Genomic DNA, 23,453 nt, shown 5'->3' on the forward strand with positions numbered 1-23,453 from the left:
CATAGTTGCGCCATCTGTTAGTAGGTTAGTGGTACTAATTAATTTTAAAAATATTTATTTCTGCATTTTACGGTTCAAATGTGGTATGAGAAGAAAAATGACGATTTAATTATGAAGATCCAATTATAAAAGTTTAATATTCAATTCCCTAAAATACCTTTTTTTGTAAATAAAAGTTCGACTGCTTTATGGAATCGGAAACACTAGCATCGCAAAATGGAGGAACTAAGCGTTTTATTCATATTAAAATAAATAATTAATTTTGCACCAATAATTTGCATTTATTAAGTTTATATTTCAAAGATGATGCTATTGATTACATTCACAAATAAGTTTGTTTCCAATATTTATTGTAGTTTGCGAGAAATTGAACACTAGTGGTTTGATCTATCATTGATTAGTCAATGGTAGTACCTCGTCTGTGGAAGTATTAACTAGCATTGGTTGAGGATATTTTTTATATTTATATTTATACACAGACTACTTTTTATATTTATGCACAAACGAAGTATATTCATACGAGTATAGTACTACACTCAAGTTTGTTTATATGACATTTCAGGTCAAATCCTTATATTTAACATTGTATTGAATTTAACAACCAATCAGAACCGCGATCCTTTCTGGTTCTTTCTTTTCGTCTCTGCACAGTACGTTCATGTTCAAATTTAAACTGTCTAAACTGTCAGTATGTGAAGACGTAAATCGTGAGAATTAGTATATTTTTAAATAACTTCAATATTTTGAATTTTTTAAAATGTCGGGCGTGCTTCGCAAAATGTAAGTAATTCCTTATCTTTATTTTCCTTGGAATATTTCAAATTTATATTTCAATATGATTTAACCTTTATATGTTTACAATATTTGTTAATTTTGATTGAAACTGAAGTATTTTATATATGACTTAACAGTTTTTTGTTTTTTATCTGTACATAAGAATAAATGTAAGGCATGCTAGATTGTTGAAGCAAAATGTAAGGATTTTTTATTTTTTTTTTCTCTTGTAAAATTTGACTGAGTAAAATTGTTTCTTTTTTAGAAAAAGGAAGAATGCTGGAACTCAAACTGACACTAAAATTGATACTATGGTGGAAATAGCACGCTTAGAGGAAGAAGTAAAATTGCTTACAATTGAAAATAAACATTTAAGGAGATGTTTAGGAGATCAAAAGTTTATGAAAACAAGTCCACCACATCCTAATGATATTGAGAAGTGTAATGAGACAGTACTAAACAGCTCACAAACTCAAAGTGTACAAAAGAAAGATATAAACATAATACCACATTGTTCTTGTAAAACAAAATGTTCTACGAAAAGGTGTAGATGTTTAAAAAGAAATATTCCATGTGGACAGAACTGCAAATGTAATACAAAAATTTGCCTTAATCAAGTAAATAATATTTTTTATTCTTTCTTTTTAATTGATCTATAGAATTTATTAAATTATATAATAAATATATTAAATTATATTACATTATATAAATTTGATTAAATCAAATAAAACAATAAAATCATAAAATCATCTGAACATAAAAAGATAGATTACTATAAAATGGATAAAGATAAATTATAAACAGTATTATACTCAATTAAGATATATTGTTAAGATTATATTATTGAACATGGTTTTTTAATTTTTTTAGAATAATGATAATGATTTTAATCCTATGCAACCTACACATGAAATACCTAGATCACCACTTTGTGACAATAATAAAATAATATCTTCTAATATTTCTAAGAAATCCTCAATCACATCTAATGATTCATTGATCATGTCTGTTACTTCTACAAAAGAAGAAATTCCTGCAGGTATGTTGCAATGTTCTTGACATTGATAATTTAATTTACTATCTAATCTGATATTAATATTAAATATAATATATATAGAAATAAACATTTTTCTTTTGTTTTAGAATTTGATTATTTTCAAGTGAATTGGGAAGAACATCAAGCTCAGCTTGTTGCATGTAAGAAATGCAATAGAAAATTCCACCCATTAAGAATTAAGAAACATGAATCCTGTTGTAAAAAATTGTGAGTTGTGACTTTTAAATATATTTTTAATCTTTAAGATTATTTTCTATTTACGAATTAGAATTCTATTTACATATGGCAATAAAATAAATTTTTTATAACTTGAGCCCGATATATTATCACTGATTAATAGTCAGTGTATCACACACATCCGATAAAATAAATATTTGGGGATGTATATGTATTTCAATAAACTTAGGAAAATTACGTATGAACACAGAATTATAAAGAATCAAACTTTTATTTCGATAAAAATTCAAACGAACAAAGATTCACTCTAATAATTACCCGAATAGCATAAAATTTGACAAATCGATTAACAAATGACAACAGCGGCAGAAGATTTAAATAAATATTTTACAATCATATTAAAATAAAGTTATTATCTTTTGTGTTCTTCTTTTTTCATTAACGAGTAACATATATTTAGATTTTTTCTTCATAATTTAAAGTTGATTATCAATACGTCTTATGAAAACCGTGCCTTGTAGCTTTCAATTAATCGCACACGAAAACGCAATCGAAAGATGCGAAAGTACAACTTGTAGCGTATCTCTGGCGGACAGTGTTCGTTAAATTAAAAAATTTAAAAACAAAGCGAACGTACGTAAAGTTTCATCGTGTATGTAAATACAGTAAACCCTTGATTTTGAGAATTAATTCGAGTAACGGTCATTAAGCATATCTAAGAATTGAAGAAACACGATGTCACTGTCGGAGATATAAAAAATGATAATAAAGTTAGAATTCGTTAAGTTGAAAGTCAATTTAGATAGAAAGGTTCCGTTGAAATCGAGGGTTTATTGCAACATTCAACATCGCTTCCTGGTAAAAGTAACCTCAGCTCGCTTAGTTAATATAGTAATTCACACCCTAATCTCTCCACGACTGAATTATTCAACACTTGAATAATTACCCAAACAATTATTCATTTAATATTCGCTTAAAAGTGACAACACGGTCCTCGGTATATACGTTTATTCGACTAGATTATATCATATGTCTCTCTACTGGTTTTTTTTTTCATTTTTCATATTTTTCCACGTTTTGGCCCGGGCGAAGACAAAATTGCCCGACACCACTAATACACATGTGTACAGTGTATCTAATATCGCATATATTGATAGAAATAATCTCAATTCTCAATGGCCAAGTCAATTGGACACTATAGTTACAATAATATAATCGCAATAACTTTCTAGATCATTTTCTTCATTCTTACATGCTACCGTTTTGAAAGTTTTCATACAAACCCTGCTAAAACTTCACTCGCTACGACTTTAACCCTATCGTGCACGCTGAATTATACATTCCAATTTCGTTCTCGTTTCAACGAACAAAAAACAACGGTTCCTTCGTCTTTCTCTCGCGAACTTAAAATATTTTTCCTTTTTTTTTTTCTTTTTTCTTCTTTAATAGAAAAATCGATCGAGTCGAAAATGACCCGAAGGACGTAGCAGAATTAATTGTCCACTGGCCGTTTGCGATCCTAGTCGAAATTTTTCGCAACCAACAGCAGTTAGAACGAGCGAAACTCATTTCATTTTCAACATACGACGCTATGTGTTAAACGTATAAAATAGGATTGCTCGTCGAAATTCTTCAGACTGTCGTTCCAACTTCAAAACAAACATATGGAGAAAACGCATAAGTTATATGCGTTGAAAGTCGAAAGTAGTCTCTAACAATTATCTGTTATTCGCGTTGGCATTTGTGCTCGTGTGAAATGATACAGCAACTTTAAAAAAATAAACTCTCGACTTTAAAGGGTGTATTATCATTGGACGACACACGTTAATCGTTCGAAACATCGATGGCGCGTCCTCTATTCTTACATTTGCGTAAAAAAAGGTTTCGAATCTATGATTACGCGCTACGTTTGTTATTTTTACCATCAGGCCTACACATCTGGCGCGTCGTTAGCGCAAAATACAATAGGTGTTTCTTTTTACGTGGGAACGATCTGCATTCTTTTCACGTACGTATGTATCTGTTAATAAGTATACATATTCGCTAAAAGAAGTTCACATGCTGCATTCTTCATTTCTCGCTAACGTCGAAAATATACGCGCTATTAATAAAAAATAATTTGTGCAGATTAATGCATAGACTAATTAACAATAACAGCAACAATGTAAGCTCGGTAACTCTTCTCGATGCAGTTAAAGCAATCGTAAAAGAAACTGTTCAATTATACGTAATAACAATATACTGTTGTTGATCTCCGCGAAATGATATTTCGAGCAGAAGTATGCAATGTTCTTAAATTCGAGCGATCATACGAAATATCATCCACAGTTAAACTTAAGTTAGAATTAAATAATACAATGGAACCTCGCTTGTATGTCGGGGAACGTAGTAATTTACTTGAAATGCAAAATTTGAGGTAATGAAACAAAATCGAATTTGTAATAATGAAACAATTTTCACATCTCATTGTTGGTCTCATTATGATCACTCTTGCTGACAATACAATGATGTTCGATTTGGTTACTTATATTATTTTAAAAATTACATTTTTGTGCGATTTGAATTGAAACAAAGAAATTACTTTTATTTTTCTTAAAATAATTAATACTCCAAACTAAGTTGTTGTTACTTGCATTTTAGTTTCAAGTAGCAATAATACCGAAAATAATATCAATCGAAATTCTTATCTTCATTTCAAAATAAAGTTCGCCCAGATCTTGTATATCTATCGTTTTTTGCACTGTTAATGGAAAATTATCCCAAATATAAATATAATTTTTTCTATTATTACTCAAATACGAACTGAACACTAATCGCGACCTATTGCAATTATTGCAACAATTAAAACTGTATTCCTGTTCCTCGTGGCTGCGTGATCGAAACATATTAGAAACGGGCACACGTATTTGTACGTACGAATTGACTTGAAACACGCGCGCAGCGGAAACCAAAAAACGCCGTTATAATTGCACGACTCGAGTGATAATAAAGATAGTCGTCTTTGATCAAACCATAGGCCTTTCTATTTGTGTCGTAACATTAAGATCGATTGTTGAACCGCGCGATCGTTCAAACACGCTAGGCTCGATAGGTAAATGCATCGGAATAACTTGCAATTAATATAGAGCTCGATTCTCTGATGAATTTTCTGAATTACACTCACTCCTCGACATTACGATGCTCAAGGTAAATTTTTTAGAAAGAACGAAAATTTCTGAAATTCAGATATATATATATCGCCTTCCAAATTGACTTTTAAAAATACTTACAATTTTGAGTATCGAGTAAGAATGTTTCTAAATTTTTTGGCAGCGTATAATTTCCCTGATTTTTAACTACGACGAATAATCCTTGAATAATCGACAATTTCACGAGTATCTACAGCGACAAGCGAGTGTAACAAAGAACTTCACTTCGCGATTCCTTGGAACGTGTGGATAAACTTGCAGAAAAAAGCGAGACCCTCGGTTCGTAAATGATTCGAATAAATATTCTCGTTTAATTTGCTTAAAAAATAGATGCTGCACCTTTGAAACTTTCACGTGGAAACAGACGTCGTTATTTTTTTTTTTTTTTTTTCGTTTTTTTAAACGTTGTATCATCTGACTAACCGTTTTAATGTTAAACGTTGCGTGCGAACTGTTTAAAAACTGTGGTGCACTGATTGCATGTCAAACGCCCCTGTGCGTTTATCACAGCGCATGTTCACTTCGATCGCTAGTTCTCGTCCAATATATCAAAACGAATAAAACAGTGTGAAATACTTTCACCGCGATTTCTCACCTTGGCGTTGTCAATTTCGCAACTCGAGGATATTTCCGTTTCCTCCGAGACAGAGTACACAACTACAAATGCATCTTCCGTTAAACACAACCGAGTGTCCTCGTACGACACAAAAAAGTTCAAAATTCGTTCCAAGAAAAGTTTGGCGTCGTTGCCAAACCGAAATCTGTGCGACAATATTTTATAGAGGATCGGAGAATCACTCCGTCTTGAGACTTGCGATTCCAGGAATCGTTCTCGTGTGTGTACCTCGATCGTGCGTGAACTCGCCGTAGAGGAGCATCCGAGTGTCCTTTCAATCTGATGGACACGCTCTTCCGAAAGAATGCGGGAAGAACTTTCAGCAGACGTTTTATCATCGACAAAGCACGTTTCGTGTTCTGAATGCGAGGAAGCCATCACGATCCGGTCGCGGATCGGAGCACGTTCGCGTTTTATTCGCTCGACATCAGTTGCACGCTGTCGTCTGCCGATCTGTGAAGCCGTCGAACATCCGACAGTGAACGAATCGGCGTTGGATGCAACAACGAGAATGTGTGCGAGTGGCGATCTGAAAAAAAATTCCAACAGAAATTCCAATGTGGTCTTCGTCGACGCGAGTGTGTCATTCAACACAGGGTGTCCATAAAGTCTCGTTGCAATTTCAAAAATTTATTACAAAGGCAAATGAAGAGACAGATAAGTGGAAGTTATTACAAAATGAGACGTGTATGTTTAAGTTTTTTTCTTTTTGCCTCGTTTAAATACACTTCTATATGGGCACCATTAGTTGCACGAAGTACATCAAGACGGTACTCGATTTTTTGCCATGTTCGCTCATCAATGGTGGCAATGGCATCAATGATCCTCTGCTTTAGATTAGTGATGTCTCGTACTTTTGTTCGGTACACATATCTTTGACATAACCCCATGTGAGTACTTTTGTTCGATACACATATCTTTGACATAACCCCATAAAGTCGCTTTATAATTTCAAAAATTTATTACAAAGGCAATTGATAAGATATCTTCATCAGAATTGTTCTATGTACTCAGTGGTTATCAAGGCTTTCATCACATTGCATTTGAGGTATTCCGTTGATAAATAAGATACTGTTAAATGAACCCCTTACAAAATGGCTACTCCTCAAGAGAAGGCACAGCGTGTATCATGGTTTATTGAAATCAAATCGGATCTGGAGACTCAGCGAAACTTCAGAACTAGGTATGGAAGAGATCCACCGTCACTTCCATCAATTTCTGCATGGTACAAGAAATTTATGGAGACAGGGACAGTGTTCAATAAAGGAAGTGGACGACCAACAACATCTGAGGGAAACATCGATCGTGTAAGAAATCGAGTACCGTCTTGATGTGCTTCGTGCAACTAATGATGCTCATATAGAGGTGTATTAAATGAGGAAAAAAAGACTTAAATATATGCGTCTCATTTTGTAATAATTTCCACTTATCTATCTTTTCATTTGCCTTTGTAATAAATTTTTGAAATTGCAAAGAGACTTTATGGACACCCTGTTATGTTTGTTCCTCTACGTTTCTACGATTCGTTCGGAGTTTCATAGAAAAATGGGAAGCAGGAGATTCTTATTGAAGGTTCTAAAGTCCCCTGATTCAGACCTGATTCTAAAAATGGAGCTTTAGTTTTTATTATTCGTATACAGGGTGTCTTTTTAACCTATAAATGCAATTATCTTGGAAACTATTCGTCATTTAAGAAAATGTCTCAAATGCATTTTTTTTTTTCTGTTTCGAGAAGGCAGTAATTTGGTATGTTTTTTAAATACAACCTTGTCAGTCGATGTAACAGGTCGTTTTCTGTAAGAAGTATCTTTCAGAAGTAGCTTTAATTCGAAATTTTATTCTGTTAAACGGAATAATCAAAATACTATAATTCGTAATTTTCCCTTCTTCCGCTTCAATTTCGCTGGTATAAGTTTTATTTTAGCTGTAGTTCTAGCATCAAATGATTTCAGAATTGTACGTTGTGGAAACTATGTGTTAAACGAATCGAATTTCAACATAACGTGACATGCATAAGCGCAGCTGAATGCATGTTACACAGACGGTTGCATACGTGCGGGCGCATACGTTTTGCATGCACATGCAACGATGCATCGCAAGCTGCATAATTACAGGTGTACTTTTCGTGTATCAGAAACTTTTGAAGCAATATTCTTGTCTTTACGTGATCGGCGAATTTATAAATGTCCATGTTACGTAAAAACAAATTACTACAGTAACACTACGTTAAATATACACACCACGTATACACTACGTATAATACAGTAACACTACGTTAATAATTTTAGTAATAATTTCTCAAATAATTTCTCTAAATATATACATTACGTATAATACAGTAACACTACGTTAATAATTTTAGTAATAATTTCTCAAATAATTCTTAATAATTTCTTACAGCAAATGTCATTAAATCTCGACATTATTAAATTATTTTAACCTAAACCGATCAATTTAGTTTAAATGTAAAATACAGAACTTGAGAGATTAAGTTGAAAAAAAGGTGCGTAGGTTGATTTGTCCCCCTCTTTGCGAATTAATTCTGTTGCTTGCGTGAACTTGTTCTGAAACGTTAAAGTGTAGCAAGCGAGCCGGGGTCACTGGCCTAGATAAAAAAAAAAAAGAATGCGATGTTTCACTTGCGTGCATACAAGCCACGAAACGACGGCATAAAAAAATACGCGACAGCAATGCGACAAGTTTGGACTGATTGCGATCAGTCACGCGCGTTTTTCACCAACAGCAATTCGACAAGAAAAGAAATAACTGAAAGTATTATAACGACGATGCTGCACTGTCAGAAAGTCCATCAATTTTTATCTTGTCACGAAATTTTCCTCTATATTCTGTATCTGTTTATTATTAAATCCTGACATGACACTTTGATATTTAGTAACGAGACAGTCTTCTTTATTTCTAATGCTGCCTCTGGCAAAAAGTTTTCAATCAAACGCGAGTACTCGAAAGTATTTGAAAACGAAACCTCTCGTGTAAGAATTCAATTGTTCTTACTAATTCTGGTTTTCCATGTATTTCAAATAAGCGTGACAACATTTTATAAATTTAGTTTAAAGTTATCAATATTTTTAAATATGTTCGAGTGTCTGATCGAAAATTTTTCGAGGGTAATAGTATGAGAAATGTTTCAAACAATATTTAAATAATTCCAGGAAAATAAAATGCCTTATCTTTTATAAAAAAAAAAAAAAAAAAATCGTCTATAAACTAAAACTCATGATCAATTGTGAAAGAAAGGCTCGAAAAATCCGCGAAACTGATACATCACCGCTGAGGTACTTAAAAGGATTGAGCGGGGGCGTGTACGAAACAAATCCAACACTGTTGCGAAAACGTATATATACAGTCTCACACGTTCGCGAACTCGGCGAACAAAATGCGACGTTCACGAAATGTAAGATATTGAGATAAACGTATGCCCGAAGGTGGGGAACAGTTCAGAGAGTGTTATACTCGAGGTGGAAATGCGCCACCGGATGCGGGAATATTTTCCACTGGCGGAAAGTCGGTGAAGAGTCGATCGAAAGTCACGGCACGCCCACCATGTCACGAACCATTAATTTATGCTGGTTAAAAATAAGGTGAAATCGATCGTGTCTGTACGTTGCGGGCACCAAGGTCGCGAGATAAGTGTCCAACCACGAATATATGAATTCGCTAATGCCCTGAGGAGGAGGGTGCCTGCGTGTTCCGTGGGTTTCCGCGTTTGTGTTGCGATCTTGTGGCCGCGTGTTCTCCAAGGATTTACGTTCGTTCCGTGTGGATCCGGAATTGTTGGCCGATCGTATCGGCAATTGTCTAATTATTTATTCTAATTTATTCACGGGCCGAAGGATCTGTAGGAAACGGCGATGTAATAACGCATACAGCACCTGGGAACGCTATAGTAAGATTATGTCAAGCCGTGACACTGATTGATGTAACTATACCTTGCATCGTTATAGAAGCATGTCGAATGATGCGGCAAGTGACCACTTGTGAATAAATTGGAATTTAAAATTTCTGTATCACGTGTGTTCATTATATATATATATATATATATATATATACACACATATACATAATATATATATGTATATATATACACTATACAATATACATACACTATAATATAATATGTACACTATACACATATAATATATATATATATATATATATACTATTATATTATAGTGTACACAGTATATATAGTACTATATACAATATATATATATATATATATATATATATATATATATATATATAGTATATATCATATAGTGTGTGTATATTACAGTATACTAGATATATATGATTTGCTTCTATATTTCTATATATACCATAGTACTATATACACTATATATATATATATATTATAGTATACTATATATATATGATTTGCTTCTATATTTCTATATATACTATAGTATAATATACACTATATATATTATAGTATATATTATATTATATTATATTATATTATATATTATATATATAGTATACTATTTGTTTCTATATTTCTATATATACGATAGTATATATATATATATATATATATATATATATACTGTATATACATATTACTATATACTATATATTTATATTACACATGCTATATATATATACGCTTCTATACTTATAGAATTAATCTCAAATTACATATACAAGGTGTTCCACGTTCTGTGTAGAATAGGAAAGAAAGAATAAAATTTTTTTTTTATTTCGAGGCTCCGTTTTTCGGGAAGCTTGAGTTTAAAAATTTGTATAGGGTACACCTGAACTTGGCTAATTCTATACTGAACAAGATTTAACAATGTACAGGAGATTGCTCTGTCTGTAAAAATGTAGAATGACATGTTTTCATTCAAAGTCTTATTTTCAAGAATGTAGAGTATGGAAATGTTTAATTAAGAATTTTATATACGTTTAATAAACGTATACTTGATAAATTTCTAACGTCTTGTGAAAGAACTTATTTTCACAGATAGAATAATCTTCTGTTCATTATTTACACCCGATCAGTCCAGAATTAGTTAAATTCTAGCGTGATTAACAAAATCTGTAACTTGATTTTCTTGAAAACAGAACTTCCATCCCTTGAGCAGACACAATTAATAATTAATTAAATTATAATTGAGGGTTGTGATTGTAATTTATTTAACAATGGATATAAATGATATTAATTTCATCTATAAATTGTATATGATTTCATTACTAATCACGATTGATATTAATTCAATTGTAATCGAGGATCATGACTATGATTTATTTAATAAATCGATACAAATAGTTTATCATATCCGTTATTTAATAATGTACAATATAATTATTTAATAATGGATATAATAGAGGAGCACGTAACAAATTAAGAATCCATCTTTGAATATATACTTTTCGATACATTTACTCCATATTTTTTAATGCTATCCTCTTTGAACCTCTGATATATAAATAGATAAATTATTTTAGCCCGATATTAACTTAACTATGACATTTTTATCAATCTTTTACATCATTAGATGACGTTTGACATATTGTAAACGTAGGAGAAAGAAAAATAAATTTTCTAATAATTTCATGTACATACAATGAAACTTCCCCTCTCGAATATTTTATTATTCGAATGTTATATTACCAGAATAGAATGTCTGTTAGCAGCAGACGAGTTTCTAGTTGCTAACAGACATTTTGTTTTGATAATGTAATATTCGAAAAATAGAGATTCGCATAGATTATTTTGGATTACGTGATAAGTGATAAGATGTATAAAATAAGAATGTTTCAAACACTTTCGCAGTTATTCACGAATTTATGTCTTTTTGAGTACCACGAGGAATTGTTGTCACATTAAAATGATATAAATTTTCAATATCGTCAGAATATAAAGGGCAAACACTTAAAATTATCTGCACGCTCAAAGGTCAAATGAAAAAATTTTATTCTTTCCCAGAAATCTGCGCGAGGAACAAATATTTTCTCCGATGTAGCACACAGGTTTCAAGCAGAATTTCTCTAAAAAAATAACAGATAGATAACTGCTCGTTTCGATTCCCTAACCGGTCAAAAAGAAAAGAAAAAAGGAAATCAATTCGCTCGAACTTCGCTAGGCGAATAACCGCAAGAACGATCGATAAATAAGAAACAAATATTCATTAAAGCCCCCAAGTTCGGACCCCCAACAATAGTGACAAGCATCAAGCTTACGTTACCATAACTTATGTACGTGAAACACGCAAACAAGTGCCTAGCTAAAAAAAAAAAAAAAAAAGAAAAGACAGAGAAAAGACATATCCAGTCGAGTATGTACGATACATAATGCATAAACTCGCGCGTGTACGTGTGCACGAAGAAAGCGTCGTTTCGATAAAATGGGAGAAATACGATTGTCTAGTCTTTTGGGCTCGCACCTCTGATATCCGTGGATGGCTCGCTTCTGGACAGCTCGTGATCGTTGCCACGACACGAGGTCGCCTTCGACGGACTTTTATAGTGAGCCAGCACGTCGCTCTTCCCGGACGAGCTCTGGTTTTGATGAGGGAAATGGAAGGTCGTGGTGTGGGGCCACGATGCGGGCGGTGGACTTCGTACCAGGTGCTCGTGCACTTGGGCTAAGGTTAAGGGGTCGGTGTCGCCCAGTTCCTGAGGACAAAGATACATCTTATTTTAGTAATTGGACGTTGCAAGTTCATTTTCTTTGGATTTTCAAGCATTGCGCGACTTGTCGTTCCATTTAACAACGAGATTTTAATTGATCATAAGAAGAAGAAGAATTTTAAGGTGAATTTTGGAAATAGAGAGTTAGTAAATTGAAGTGATTGATACGACTTTTTTTTTTTTTTTTGTAAAAGAAAAATAGAATAAGATCGTTTGATCCGAAGCTTGGTTTACGAGAAACTCGAGTTTGAAAATTTATCGAGTATATTACTAGAATATAATTGATTACAGACGTGACGAAAAAGAATAATTAACAGGAAGTTGTTCTACGTGTATGAATAAATGAAGAATGTAATAAGATACCTCGTTTTCGAGAAAATTGAGTTTAAAAAGTTCGTCAACTTTTAGCAACAAGACATATTTGTTTAATGTCTATTCCCTTGAAAATAAACATAATTAATATACAACTAATTTCAAATAAAAAACTTTATTCTATATATTGGAATTACTTTTGCATGTTGAATGATCAATTTTCTCGAATTTACATCATTTTGATCTAACAAACCGCGGATCTTTATGCAAATTCATGTTTTCGTGAACGTAATTAAAAAAAGCGTAATTAAAACTTTATAGAAAGTTATTTCATATTATCATATTAAATGTAAGTGGAAAATACTGCACAGATGTTTTATCTGTTCTCTCGTAATTATGCATTCCGCGTAATTTTGTGTTTCAAAACTTCCTCTTAACGCACAAAAGCCCGCAGTTCAATAATTAGGCTGTGAAATTTACACTCTTACGGAGATAATTAACGAAACGGATACCTGCGTGGAAATTGACGAGCTTATAAAAAGGGAACATTAGCGTCCTTAATTTCTGTGCAATATATTTCAATCATTTTAAATAAAATTGAGATAAAACTAATTTCATTGAAATTATATTCTTGAAATTATATTTCAACGAATTTTATTATAAAATAGAACTAATTGTATCGTAGACATTTTTGTAGAGCCAATTCATTCGGAAAGTTTTTGTAACATCAGTTCCACGATACGAGTCTGATTATTATAATGAACTTCTCATTATTATAATGAATCATTATTATCTAAGTAATTCTGAATATTTTTGCATGTGTAATTTATGTATAATATCATAATGATTGTGCACGTACAATATTAATTTTTATTAATATTAATATATTAATTATTAATTATAATATAATTATATATTATATTATTATTGTAATTATTATTTATATAATAATAATAAATATATAATAATTAATAATTATTATTTAATAATAATATAATTATTAATTTAATATCAATATTAATTATTATAATATACGTATGTGTAACATTATAACATTTTATAAGTGCAATTATATATTTCTTTATAAATGCAAAAATATCCATTAATAATCATAAACAACTGGTGAAAAGGAGATTTTCGGATCAAAAGAAATACATAAATTAAAAAAAAAAAGTCGAATAGTAGCGTACAGAAACGAAGTTTTCTATATCAAACTACACTTGTTAGTTTGACTGTTTTTCCTAAAAACTTTGTTGAAGATAAGTTCAAGAAACGAAAAACCGTGGTCGAAGCATTCTCCATCGAATCGCGAGGCGGTTATAACAATCGTTTAAAACGTTAGATTTTTTTATTAGCATGAAGAAGTTATTCAGTAAATCCAAAATATTATAATAGAAGCCAACGGTTCGTCCGCATTTTCATACTGATAAAAGTCCTAACGGCTGCCACGCCCGATTAGGGTTAATAACTTTGTTGTCATTCCAGGTCGATTGGCCTCTTTTGCTTGATCATAACAGAATTTTCGAATTAACGCTACTTAGATCCGAACAATGGAACAGCCTACACTTCAATTGATTGATGTAATTCGCTAACCAAAGAAATACGCAGATATACGAAAGTTATGTGCAAAAATAGATAGTCGTGAGATCAGTATTATTACATTAATCGTCGGTACATAGATATACAAATCCACTTCTAATCTAGAATCGATCATCAATTATGGGAAAACGTTCCATTTAACGCGTCTGCACGAAATTAAGTTTGAGCGCAGACAACTCGTTTGAATCAGTCCCAAGCCGTAAGCGGACGTGACTCGACAAACTTTCTAGATCCATTTCCTATTACTAGCATCAGCACAGAATAATAACTTTTCTCTAGGTTCTGCTTTACCCTCTCATATAATTTATCAAACAAAGTTTCCACAGTTTCAGGGAACTTGCTCGCTAGTACTACCGCTACAATAAATTTTATTGATAAGCATCCTATCTAGCTAGTTACTAAGTGACCTAATTTATAGTTTGACATTTTATTGCTATCGACTTTCTGTTGAATAAACTTCGCCTGTAAAGTTAAATTTGTTCCATCAAATTTTATCTAATACGTGTATCATGCATTAGATAGCCAGGCAACTGGCTCGCGGACCATAACGAGTGACCGAACCGTATATAATAATTCGTCGCTTTCTTTTCCTTTCGAACTCGTCGATATGACATCAACAAGTAATAAACTTATCATTTGTTTTGCCTGGATTACATTTAAATAGACTTAAAACTGAGAAAATGTTGCAATTTGGGACAAGAAATCCCGATTAAATTGGAACTTCCAATTAAACACGTACGAGATTAACAATCAACGAGACTTTTATTTCTCATTAAATATTAATCTAACTTGATATGAATTACACTGGCTGGAGATAACTAGATGACGCGAGTAATGTATAATTAATATCTTCCAAGTCAATTATCTTTCCACTTAATTTTCAAGATTCAGAATTTTCGTCGAATGTTAAAATTGAGCATTTGATACGTCAGTATACGTCGCAGTTGCTTTCGATTTGATCTTTATTTTTAAGCATTTATTGTGTTTATTTGATCGAAGATAAATAACGATACGGTGCAATTAAATAACACGAAAGCAATAACAATGATGATATTTGAGTATCTGCAAATGGAAAAGTTTAACAACCGAATCGAGTAATCGATTCACCTTCTTTTGTATCTCTTGTGAATATGCATGATCTCTTGTGAATATGAATTACTGCATTTAATGATCGAAGCTACAGAAATTTCACCGAAAGTTCGACAATAGAATCTAGGCGGTAGAGTCTCGTGTAGAAAGTTACTACGGGAAGGCTTATTTGTAATCGTGGCTCGTCAGTTCAGGGTTAATGGAATGAATGTACCATCCCTTACAATGGACAATTGTTATGAATGATCGATAATTACTGACTGATTCTACAACCGGCTTGTTGTATTCTAAGAATACCACCTTCGGAATGAATCGTGCAAGCAATATTGAGATTACTTGAATTGTACTCGGATAGCCACCATTTTGATCCCTGGCAGTGTTTAATTGCAACGAAATTTAAAACTTTATATTGAGTTTGGTTGTTTAATTTTGATCCCTGGTAGTGTTTAATTGCAACGAAATTTAAAACTTTATATTGAATTATTTGAAGCTGGATGTACGATATTCATTTCTTTTAGTGATTGGCAATAATTTAATGACAAAATTTACTTCTAAAATAAATTTTACCATTTCTTTTGAAGTAACACGCGTAAATTACATTTATATCATTTTTTATATAATAATTAATATATAGCAATAAATATAATTATTTAAAAAGTTGTTAAATTATATTTAAAAAAAACTTTATTTTGATTTATTGTTTGAAATAATAAATAGTTGTTTGTGTAGCGATTAGCAAGAATTGTAACAATTGTAAATTAGCAATAATTAGCAATAATTTACTGAAATAACGTAATTTTTCGAAATAATGTTTATATCCAGAACTCACTATAAAAAAATATTTCATAAATACTCATAATATTATTTTTTAAATGATAATCAATAATAATTAATAATTATATTATAAAAAAGTAATCAGTATTCATACTAAATTATAATTAATATTTCTTATTTTAATTCATTAAAAATAATAAACAGTTGTTTTTTACTGTTCAGCAATAAATTATTGTAAAGCCATCGTTTTTCTTTTGAAATAATACGTTTATATTCAAAAACCATTCTGAAATAATTAGTTGCATTCTGAATCAGTATTTAAATATAATAATAACTTTTTGAAATATTTTTTTATAGAAATATTTTAAAATATTTCTTGTCGAATATTCACTATAATATTACTGATAGTTGAGCCGAGTGTTACAAATATTCGCGAACTTTTACGATTAATCTGTGGATGTATGTAACTACCACCAAACAATCATAGTGCTTCAGAAGCTTATGCAACAGCTAATACCACGTTCTCAGTATGATTTATCTGCTTTAAAAAAAAAAAAGGCACTTGTTGTCTTTTTGATACGATATCAGCTACGTACGAAAATTTCAAAAATTTGTGCAATAACTAGACTTTGTTCTTATCTTACTTTTACAGTTCGTTTCTAGCGTATTAAAACTCGCTGTATTAAACGTGAAAGAATCTCTTACGTCACTAGAGAAAAAGGTACTCGGTTCTTTTTTTTGTTGATTTTCAAAATTATTCGACCATTAAAAAATTTTAATTCTTCGAAAACTATAAAGAACTACCTTCAAACGTAACAATATATTATTTTCTCAAAAATCAACTAAATCAAATTAGAAATAAAGAAACTGATGTCAGTGAAGTGGGATCTGGAATCTTTTTTGTTTTTTTACGGTCCTAAAGTCAACGTTAATTCGATGAATTCAGTTAACTGAGCTAATTAAAAAAAGTGGTAAAGAATCCAAAGAATCCTCCGAAAATTTCGTCACTAGACTGCAAATGTTTATCCACGACGCAACATTTAAATGCACCGAATTTTACAGAATACCCAAAAATGTACAGAATAACCGATGGAGATGATTCGAGATTGTAAAGTTGAGCCCTGAAGAAAGAATAGTATTGTTCAGGCGATTTTCTAATACATCGCGAGACAGTCGCAATTCGAAATTTACATTACGTAATTTCTTCCAAAATTTTTTTGAAGAAGGACGAGTTTTTTAGACTTTTTGTCCGCATGAAGAAATTCATTATCCTATTTTTAGATCTATTTGACCAAGAGCAACGGCTCTTATTATTAGTGTTTATTAATCCTTTTGGAAACGGTTGACATTAGATCTAGGTGTTTTGAAATATTTTCAAATCACTTTTCAAAGTTACTTCAGAAATAATCTATTTGTAAAATAACGAAATTATGTTATTAAGTATTTCATATGAAAATTAAGTTAATTTATTTCCAATTCAACGATTTGCTATTTCGTGAAACAAATGATTAAACTATTAGCGAGGATCTTTATTTGTTGTTTGATTTTGATAGAAATAACTGACTTCTCAAGATTTATATTTATTATTTCTTATTCTGCGACTACGGCACAGTTATTACATTTGTCTACAGACACAAGTTATATAAAATATAAGATATATAAATTATAAATTATATATATTATATATATAAAGATATATATATAGATATATATAGATAAATTATATATATTATATAGATATAATTTAGATAATAGATATATAGATAAATTATAATTATATAAAGTATAAATTATATATATATGTATAATTTATACTATTAATATTTATACTATAAAGTATAAATTATATATATTATATATATAAAGATATATATATATATATATATAGATAGATAAATTATATATGTTATATAGATATAATTTAGATAATAGACATATAGATAAATTATATATATAGATATAATTTAGGTAATAGATATATAGATAAATTATATATAGATATATATAGATAAATTATATATATATATATAGATATATATAGATAAATTATATATATATATATAGATATATATAGATAAATTATATATATATATAGATATATATAGATAAATTATATATATTATATAGATATATAGATAAATTTTATATATATATATAAGATATATAAATTACTCTTTACTATATTTAGTAAGTGCAACGAATCTGCATTCAGCTGCTATTTCTGAATATGGCATCAATGCCTACAGTCCACTCACTCTTTAGCACGCCACAGCCCAAATAGAACAAGAACCGTCTAAAAATCGAACAGTGACATTGAGATATCGAAACGACAGATAGATAATAACTAAAAATATTTCCCGAATAACCTGTGTCCTTTGTCTATCCATGACATATCCTAAAATGGTAACGACCTATTCTATAAGACCATCATACCGCGCCAGAAAAGACGTATCGTCCTTAGTTGAGGTACCTTTTTCTCTTCTATCGCTCGCCCTTGCCATCAAGTTCACGCTACCATTAATAATGTAACCTGGCCAACCGATCGATCCTCCTTTTACGCTTCTACGGATGAAGACAAAGGCGAACGAACGAAAAAAACTCGCTCACCTGAGACATCAGGATGGCGTCATCGGACTCGGACTCTTCCAGGGACTCGACCAGACTCTCACGGCTCGCCAGTACCTGCAAAAAACGAGAATTCATCGTTGACCTACGTCGAATAAGATATAATATCATTGCTCGTAGATAGAGAGGAATTTTCGAAATTCGTTCGAGGAAACACGAGTTATAAGTGGAATAAAATATCATTGCTCGTCAGAGATGAACGAACTTCGAAAAGCATAGGAAACGAACGTGTTTATAAATTTAACGTGTTGTAAATTTATTTATATGTATTACTAATTGTGAGCAGAAGAAAACTCGCCAAAATTGCGTTATCCTTTATCTACGAACGTGTAAAATTTGCTTGATCGTTGCACACTAAATAGGTCGTTCGTGAAACTGTTCGAACACTAAATTCCCACTGTTCGAACACTAAATTCCCAATGTTCGAAAAATTGTCGATATTTAAACTGCTATGATATATTTATTTAACAATTAATTGAATAATTATAATTTCGTAAAAAGAAATCTTACAACGATCAACTTGGGCTCGTTTCAAAAGTCCGAAATCTCTACTTTCAAAGTACATCATTCATTTTATTTTGAGGATTTTACATCAGAATAGATGGGAAAGTAAAGACACTTCTCTTCTCGAAAACGCTACAAATTTTTTTGTCAACGATTTATCATGGATTTGAAAATTGAATTTCTAATATTTAAAATGTCTAATTAGAATAGAAGATATGAAATTATATGGTGTTGTATTATTAATCGCTTAAGATAAGATTGCAAAAAAAAAATAGTATTTTATATAAATTTATAAATATTTGGAGAATAATAAAATAAAAAAAAGTTACAGTATAATAAAAAAATGAAAGAAGCTGTTTGGAAAAAGTTTGCTTGATGACAGTTTCTTAAAACTATGAGCCCTTAAAGGGTTCATATATTAATTATCATTCTATGCTAATGTGAATAAAATATTGTGTTACAACGAAATTTTTATTTTATACTAAATTTTCTAATTATTTATCTTATTTAACATTTTTTTATGTATAGAAAAATTTTTGTCACTTGTAGGATCATTTGTTTCATCCTCAATATATCTTAGAACATGATAGAAAAAGGGAGATTTAAAATTTTTTGAAATCTAATATTTATATTGTGATAAAACTTATCATATAAAAGAATATAAAATATGGTTAATAATCATAGAATATGAAATACAATATCATGGAAATGATATTAAAAAGGAAACACTAAAAATGGAAAAAAATGACCAGGTAAAAGTTTCAAGGTTTAAAATCTGAAACCTTTTCCCGCAGCCTCGCCTGGAGTCTTTCAATTGATCAATTTTTCAATTTTTATATCGATATAATAAACCTTCCAAAATAAACAAACAAATAAATAAATAAAGATTTTTGAAATGAACGAATAAATGCCCATTTTTCATATTAAAACTCCTCTCTGAGGGAAATTGTCTGAATATATATGTATCTAAAAATACAATGATAAGAAGAAATTCAAAGAACAAGAAGTAATACATCTCTATACTTCAACTGAATTAATCTCTCTGTTGTAATATTGGACGAGGACAAACGTTATTGTTCGTACGGAGAATTTATTTATACACTATCTACCATGCATACGTGAGTGTATTCTTTGACTCTCTTATTGGTGGAAACGCGAGTGCAGTCCGATTATTAGAATCATTGCGTTCAAAATATGTGTATATACTAATAATATTGTTGAATGTGGAGTGGTGCAGAAAACTGGGACAGAGGGTATAGGTTTTTTTTTTCTCTTCTTTGGATATAAATAGAGAAAGAAAGTGGTACGTAATGATTGAATGGGTTAATGAGCTTTATCTCTGGATGAATTGTTTTTACAGAACATACCTCTCACTGTTCTATGCGTGTAATCAGATTAAAATTAATTTTAAGCCGAGGTAAAATTAATTTCAGACTGATACAGGCAATTAAATTTTGGAAATTAAAATCATTAGAAGTAAGAATTGAGAGATATAGATTTAATTTTAAATTTTTAACTAAAAATCTACTACTTCGTAAGGGAACCAAACTTTAAATAGTGAATAATTGTAAATATTCATAAATCGTTAGCAAACTCGTCATCATCCGAGTTATTTATGTTCTTAGCATGTGGAACAAGCCCTAGATGAATGAATGTATGAGTTTTGTTTGAACGAAATTGTGAGTCACTATGCGCGGTAAGTATACCGTTGGAAGGAATGAATTATGTTGATGGCGTGCAAGCCGCCCTAATGAAATAACGAAGGCATATTTCAAACCGTGAATGACCGTACGAGACTACTGATTCGTGGAATATCACTCTCCATTATTTTCTTTCTTTTCTTTTTTTTTTTTTTTTGTTTTCTTTTCTTTAATGAGAATTATCGTAGTTGCGATACTATTATTCATATTCAATATTTCAATTTTTGTTAAGTCGACAAAAGACAAAAAAAAAGATTCACTTTCAATCATTAATATATTATCTTAATATTTCCAATATTGATTGTTCAATTTTCAGTGAAACCACCAAATAAATTTTCTATTACGACATTATGAAATATAAATTGTAAAAAAGTTTTACGATCATTTTGTATTTAGTTGAACCATGAAAGGACAAAGTAAAAAATTCTCTGATCATAAATTTCCTTATAGTTTTTAATACTAAAACAGACACCGAAACAGATTTTCAACTATAAATGTAAAAAAAAAGAATTCTATGATCATTTTAATTTTAGTTGAATCATAAAGGAAAAAATTTCTAACGTCTAATCATTTTCAATCATAGATTTTCTTTTTAAACTTCCGATACTAATTATTTAATGAATCGATTTTCCTTCATAATTAAGAAAAAATTCCACGACGATTTCAATTTCAGTTAAACCATAAAAGAATAAAGAAAGAAAATAATGAGTTTCCTTGGAATTTCCAATAATAATTATTCAACTTGTCAATGAAACCGCCGAACCTATTTCCAACCACATAATTATATAAAAATTCTGCGATAATTTCAATTTTAGTCAAACCTTGATTAAAGGAAAAAATTTCCAATTATTCCAATTCTTATTAACTAATTAAATATTAATTATTATTAATTTTCGAATCACAGAATCTTTTCCTTTTTTAACTTTCAATAGTAGTTATCCAACTTTCAACGAAACTACCAGAGTTATCATCGACCTATCAAACTCTACTCTCATAAAACAATTAAATTTCTCGCAACTTCCAAACGCTGATATTTAAATCGTTCGAAGTCTCTCTTCCATTTTCTTATCTCGGAAGGTAGAAAGCGGCTCAGTCACTCTGAAATCATTCCGCCATCTTCGCTGTCTTTGTTGTTCGCCCCCGTTTATAAACGAGTAACAAGAAGGCTTATCGATTCGAACCTGTAGGAAAGGATTATCCTGTCGACTTAGCCTAAGCGCCTCCATATCCTGATCGATGTTTCGTGTTCTACCAGGTGTCAAGGTTAAAATGGAATGCGACGGTGACGGCTGACAGGCAACGACAACATCGACGGCTGCCACGCTCAAGGTCGACGGAATCCTCGATACTTGGGTGTCGTTTTCGCTGCCACTGCGCCTGCAGGCATTAGTTATGATTGCTGAAACAGAAGTTTGCCGAATAAGCAAAGTTTCGTTGTGATTGCACGGTACGTTTCTGAAAATACTTTAACCCTTAACGCACGTCGGGAATTTTTTTGTCCCAAAGTTGCAATATTTTCTCAGTTTTAAGTATATTTAAATATAACCCAGGCAAAACAAATAATAAATTTATTACTTCTCCAATAATTTCTATCCAGTGATATTGTACCGTGTTCAAAAAGAAAGCGACGAATCATCGTATACGATTTGGTTACTCGTTATGGTCCGCAATCAGTTGCCAGCTCAAGTGGTTAAATATGCTGTCGTTGGACTGCGAATCTTTACGCGTGAAAAATTTTAAATTGCCAAATTGCACGAATGCAATTAAATAATAACATTTCTTTCAGATACTCGAACGCTAAATTTTTGATCTTTGCTAAAATTATTAATATTAGAGCTGTTGTCGCGTCATGAGAAAAAGAATCGCGCGACAATTCACTCGGATTTTTTGAAGCGTAAAGCCTCCATTTTCACTATTCTGGATTCATTTTTTTCGAAGATGTTTTTTGAAAAATAAAAAATGAAGAGAAGCAAGTGGAGAAACGAAAGTACTTTTCTCGAAAATGCTATAAATTCAATTATTTTTAAGAACATTGGAAAATTGTTTGAAATCTTGAAGAATTCCGTGTTCTTGAATTTTCGTCTAAGACGACGAAATTTCAAAATTTAATAAAACGATGACAAAAAATCGTACAAAATCGTCAAGTTTTAAAAAGTTATTTGAAAGAGAATGCTCAGTCATCAATCCATTCACAAAAAGAAATTTTGAAGAAATTTCATCTTTCCATTATTAGTAATTATATTATTTGTAAATTTTTATGCATTCACAGAAAATTTTAAAATGCAAAATTGTACATAACGACATGTATTTAGTAATATACATAATATAAATACAAGATGATTCACCTAACTTGCACACCTGAAATGACTTTTAAATTATACGTCTAA

The 23,453-nt window shown here is 30.9% G+C and overlaps 2 protein-coding genes across 6 annotated transcripts in view; one reads left to right on the forward strand and one right to left on the reverse strand.

Annotated features, from left to right (window-relative positions):
* The first annotated feature begins 464 nt into the window (after positions 1-464).
* The window catches only part of LOC122532752, a 24,238-nt gene continuing 1,249 nt past the window's right edge, over positions 465-23,453 (forward strand). Inside the window, exons 1-5 of one of the 2 annotated variants that reach the window (XM_043661800.1) lie at positions 467-780; positions 1,040-1,391; positions 1,645-1,813; positions 1,918-2,042; positions 16,553-16,566. In XM_043661800.1, the coding sequence (XP_043517735.1) occupies positions 758-780; positions 1,040-1,391; positions 1,645-1,813; positions 1,918-2,042 (669 nt within the window). In that variant the 5' untranslated portion in view covers positions 467-757 and the 3' untranslated portion in view covers positions 16,553-16,566. Of the gene's footprint in view, positions 781-1,039; positions 1,392-1,644; positions 1,814-1,917; positions 2,043-16,552; positions 16,567-23,453 lie in introns of those variants that run through there. The other variant, XM_043661798.1, reaches the window with a different exon arrangement.
* LOC122532751 overlaps positions 2,450-23,453 on the reverse strand; it is a 30,191-nt gene continuing 9,187 nt past the window's right edge. For 3 of the 4 annotated variants that reach the window (XM_043661796.1, XM_043661795.1, XM_043661794.1), the window contains exons 3-6: positions 22,248-22,465; positions 18,845-18,919; positions 12,217-12,448; positions 2,450-6,341 (exon numbers count right to left, since the gene is read on the reverse strand). In XM_043661796.1, the coding sequence (XP_043517731.1) occupies positions 6,226-6,341; positions 12,217-12,448; positions 18,845-18,919; positions 22,248-22,465 (641 nt within the window). In that variant the 3' untranslated portion in view covers positions 2,450-6,225. Of the gene's footprint in view, positions 6,342-8,276; positions 8,418-12,216; positions 12,449-18,844; positions 18,920-22,247; positions 22,466-23,453 lie in introns of those variants that run through there. The other variant, XM_043661797.1, reaches the window with a different exon arrangement.

The sequence above is a fragment of the Frieseomelitta varia genome, unplaced genomic scaffold (genome assembly GCF_011392965.1).
Source record: "Frieseomelitta varia isolate USP_RPSP 00005682 unplaced genomic scaffold, Fvar_1.2 scaffold_470, whole genome shotgun sequence".
NCBI lineage: Eukaryota > Metazoa > Arthropoda > Insecta > Hymenoptera > Apidae > Frieseomelitta > Frieseomelitta varia.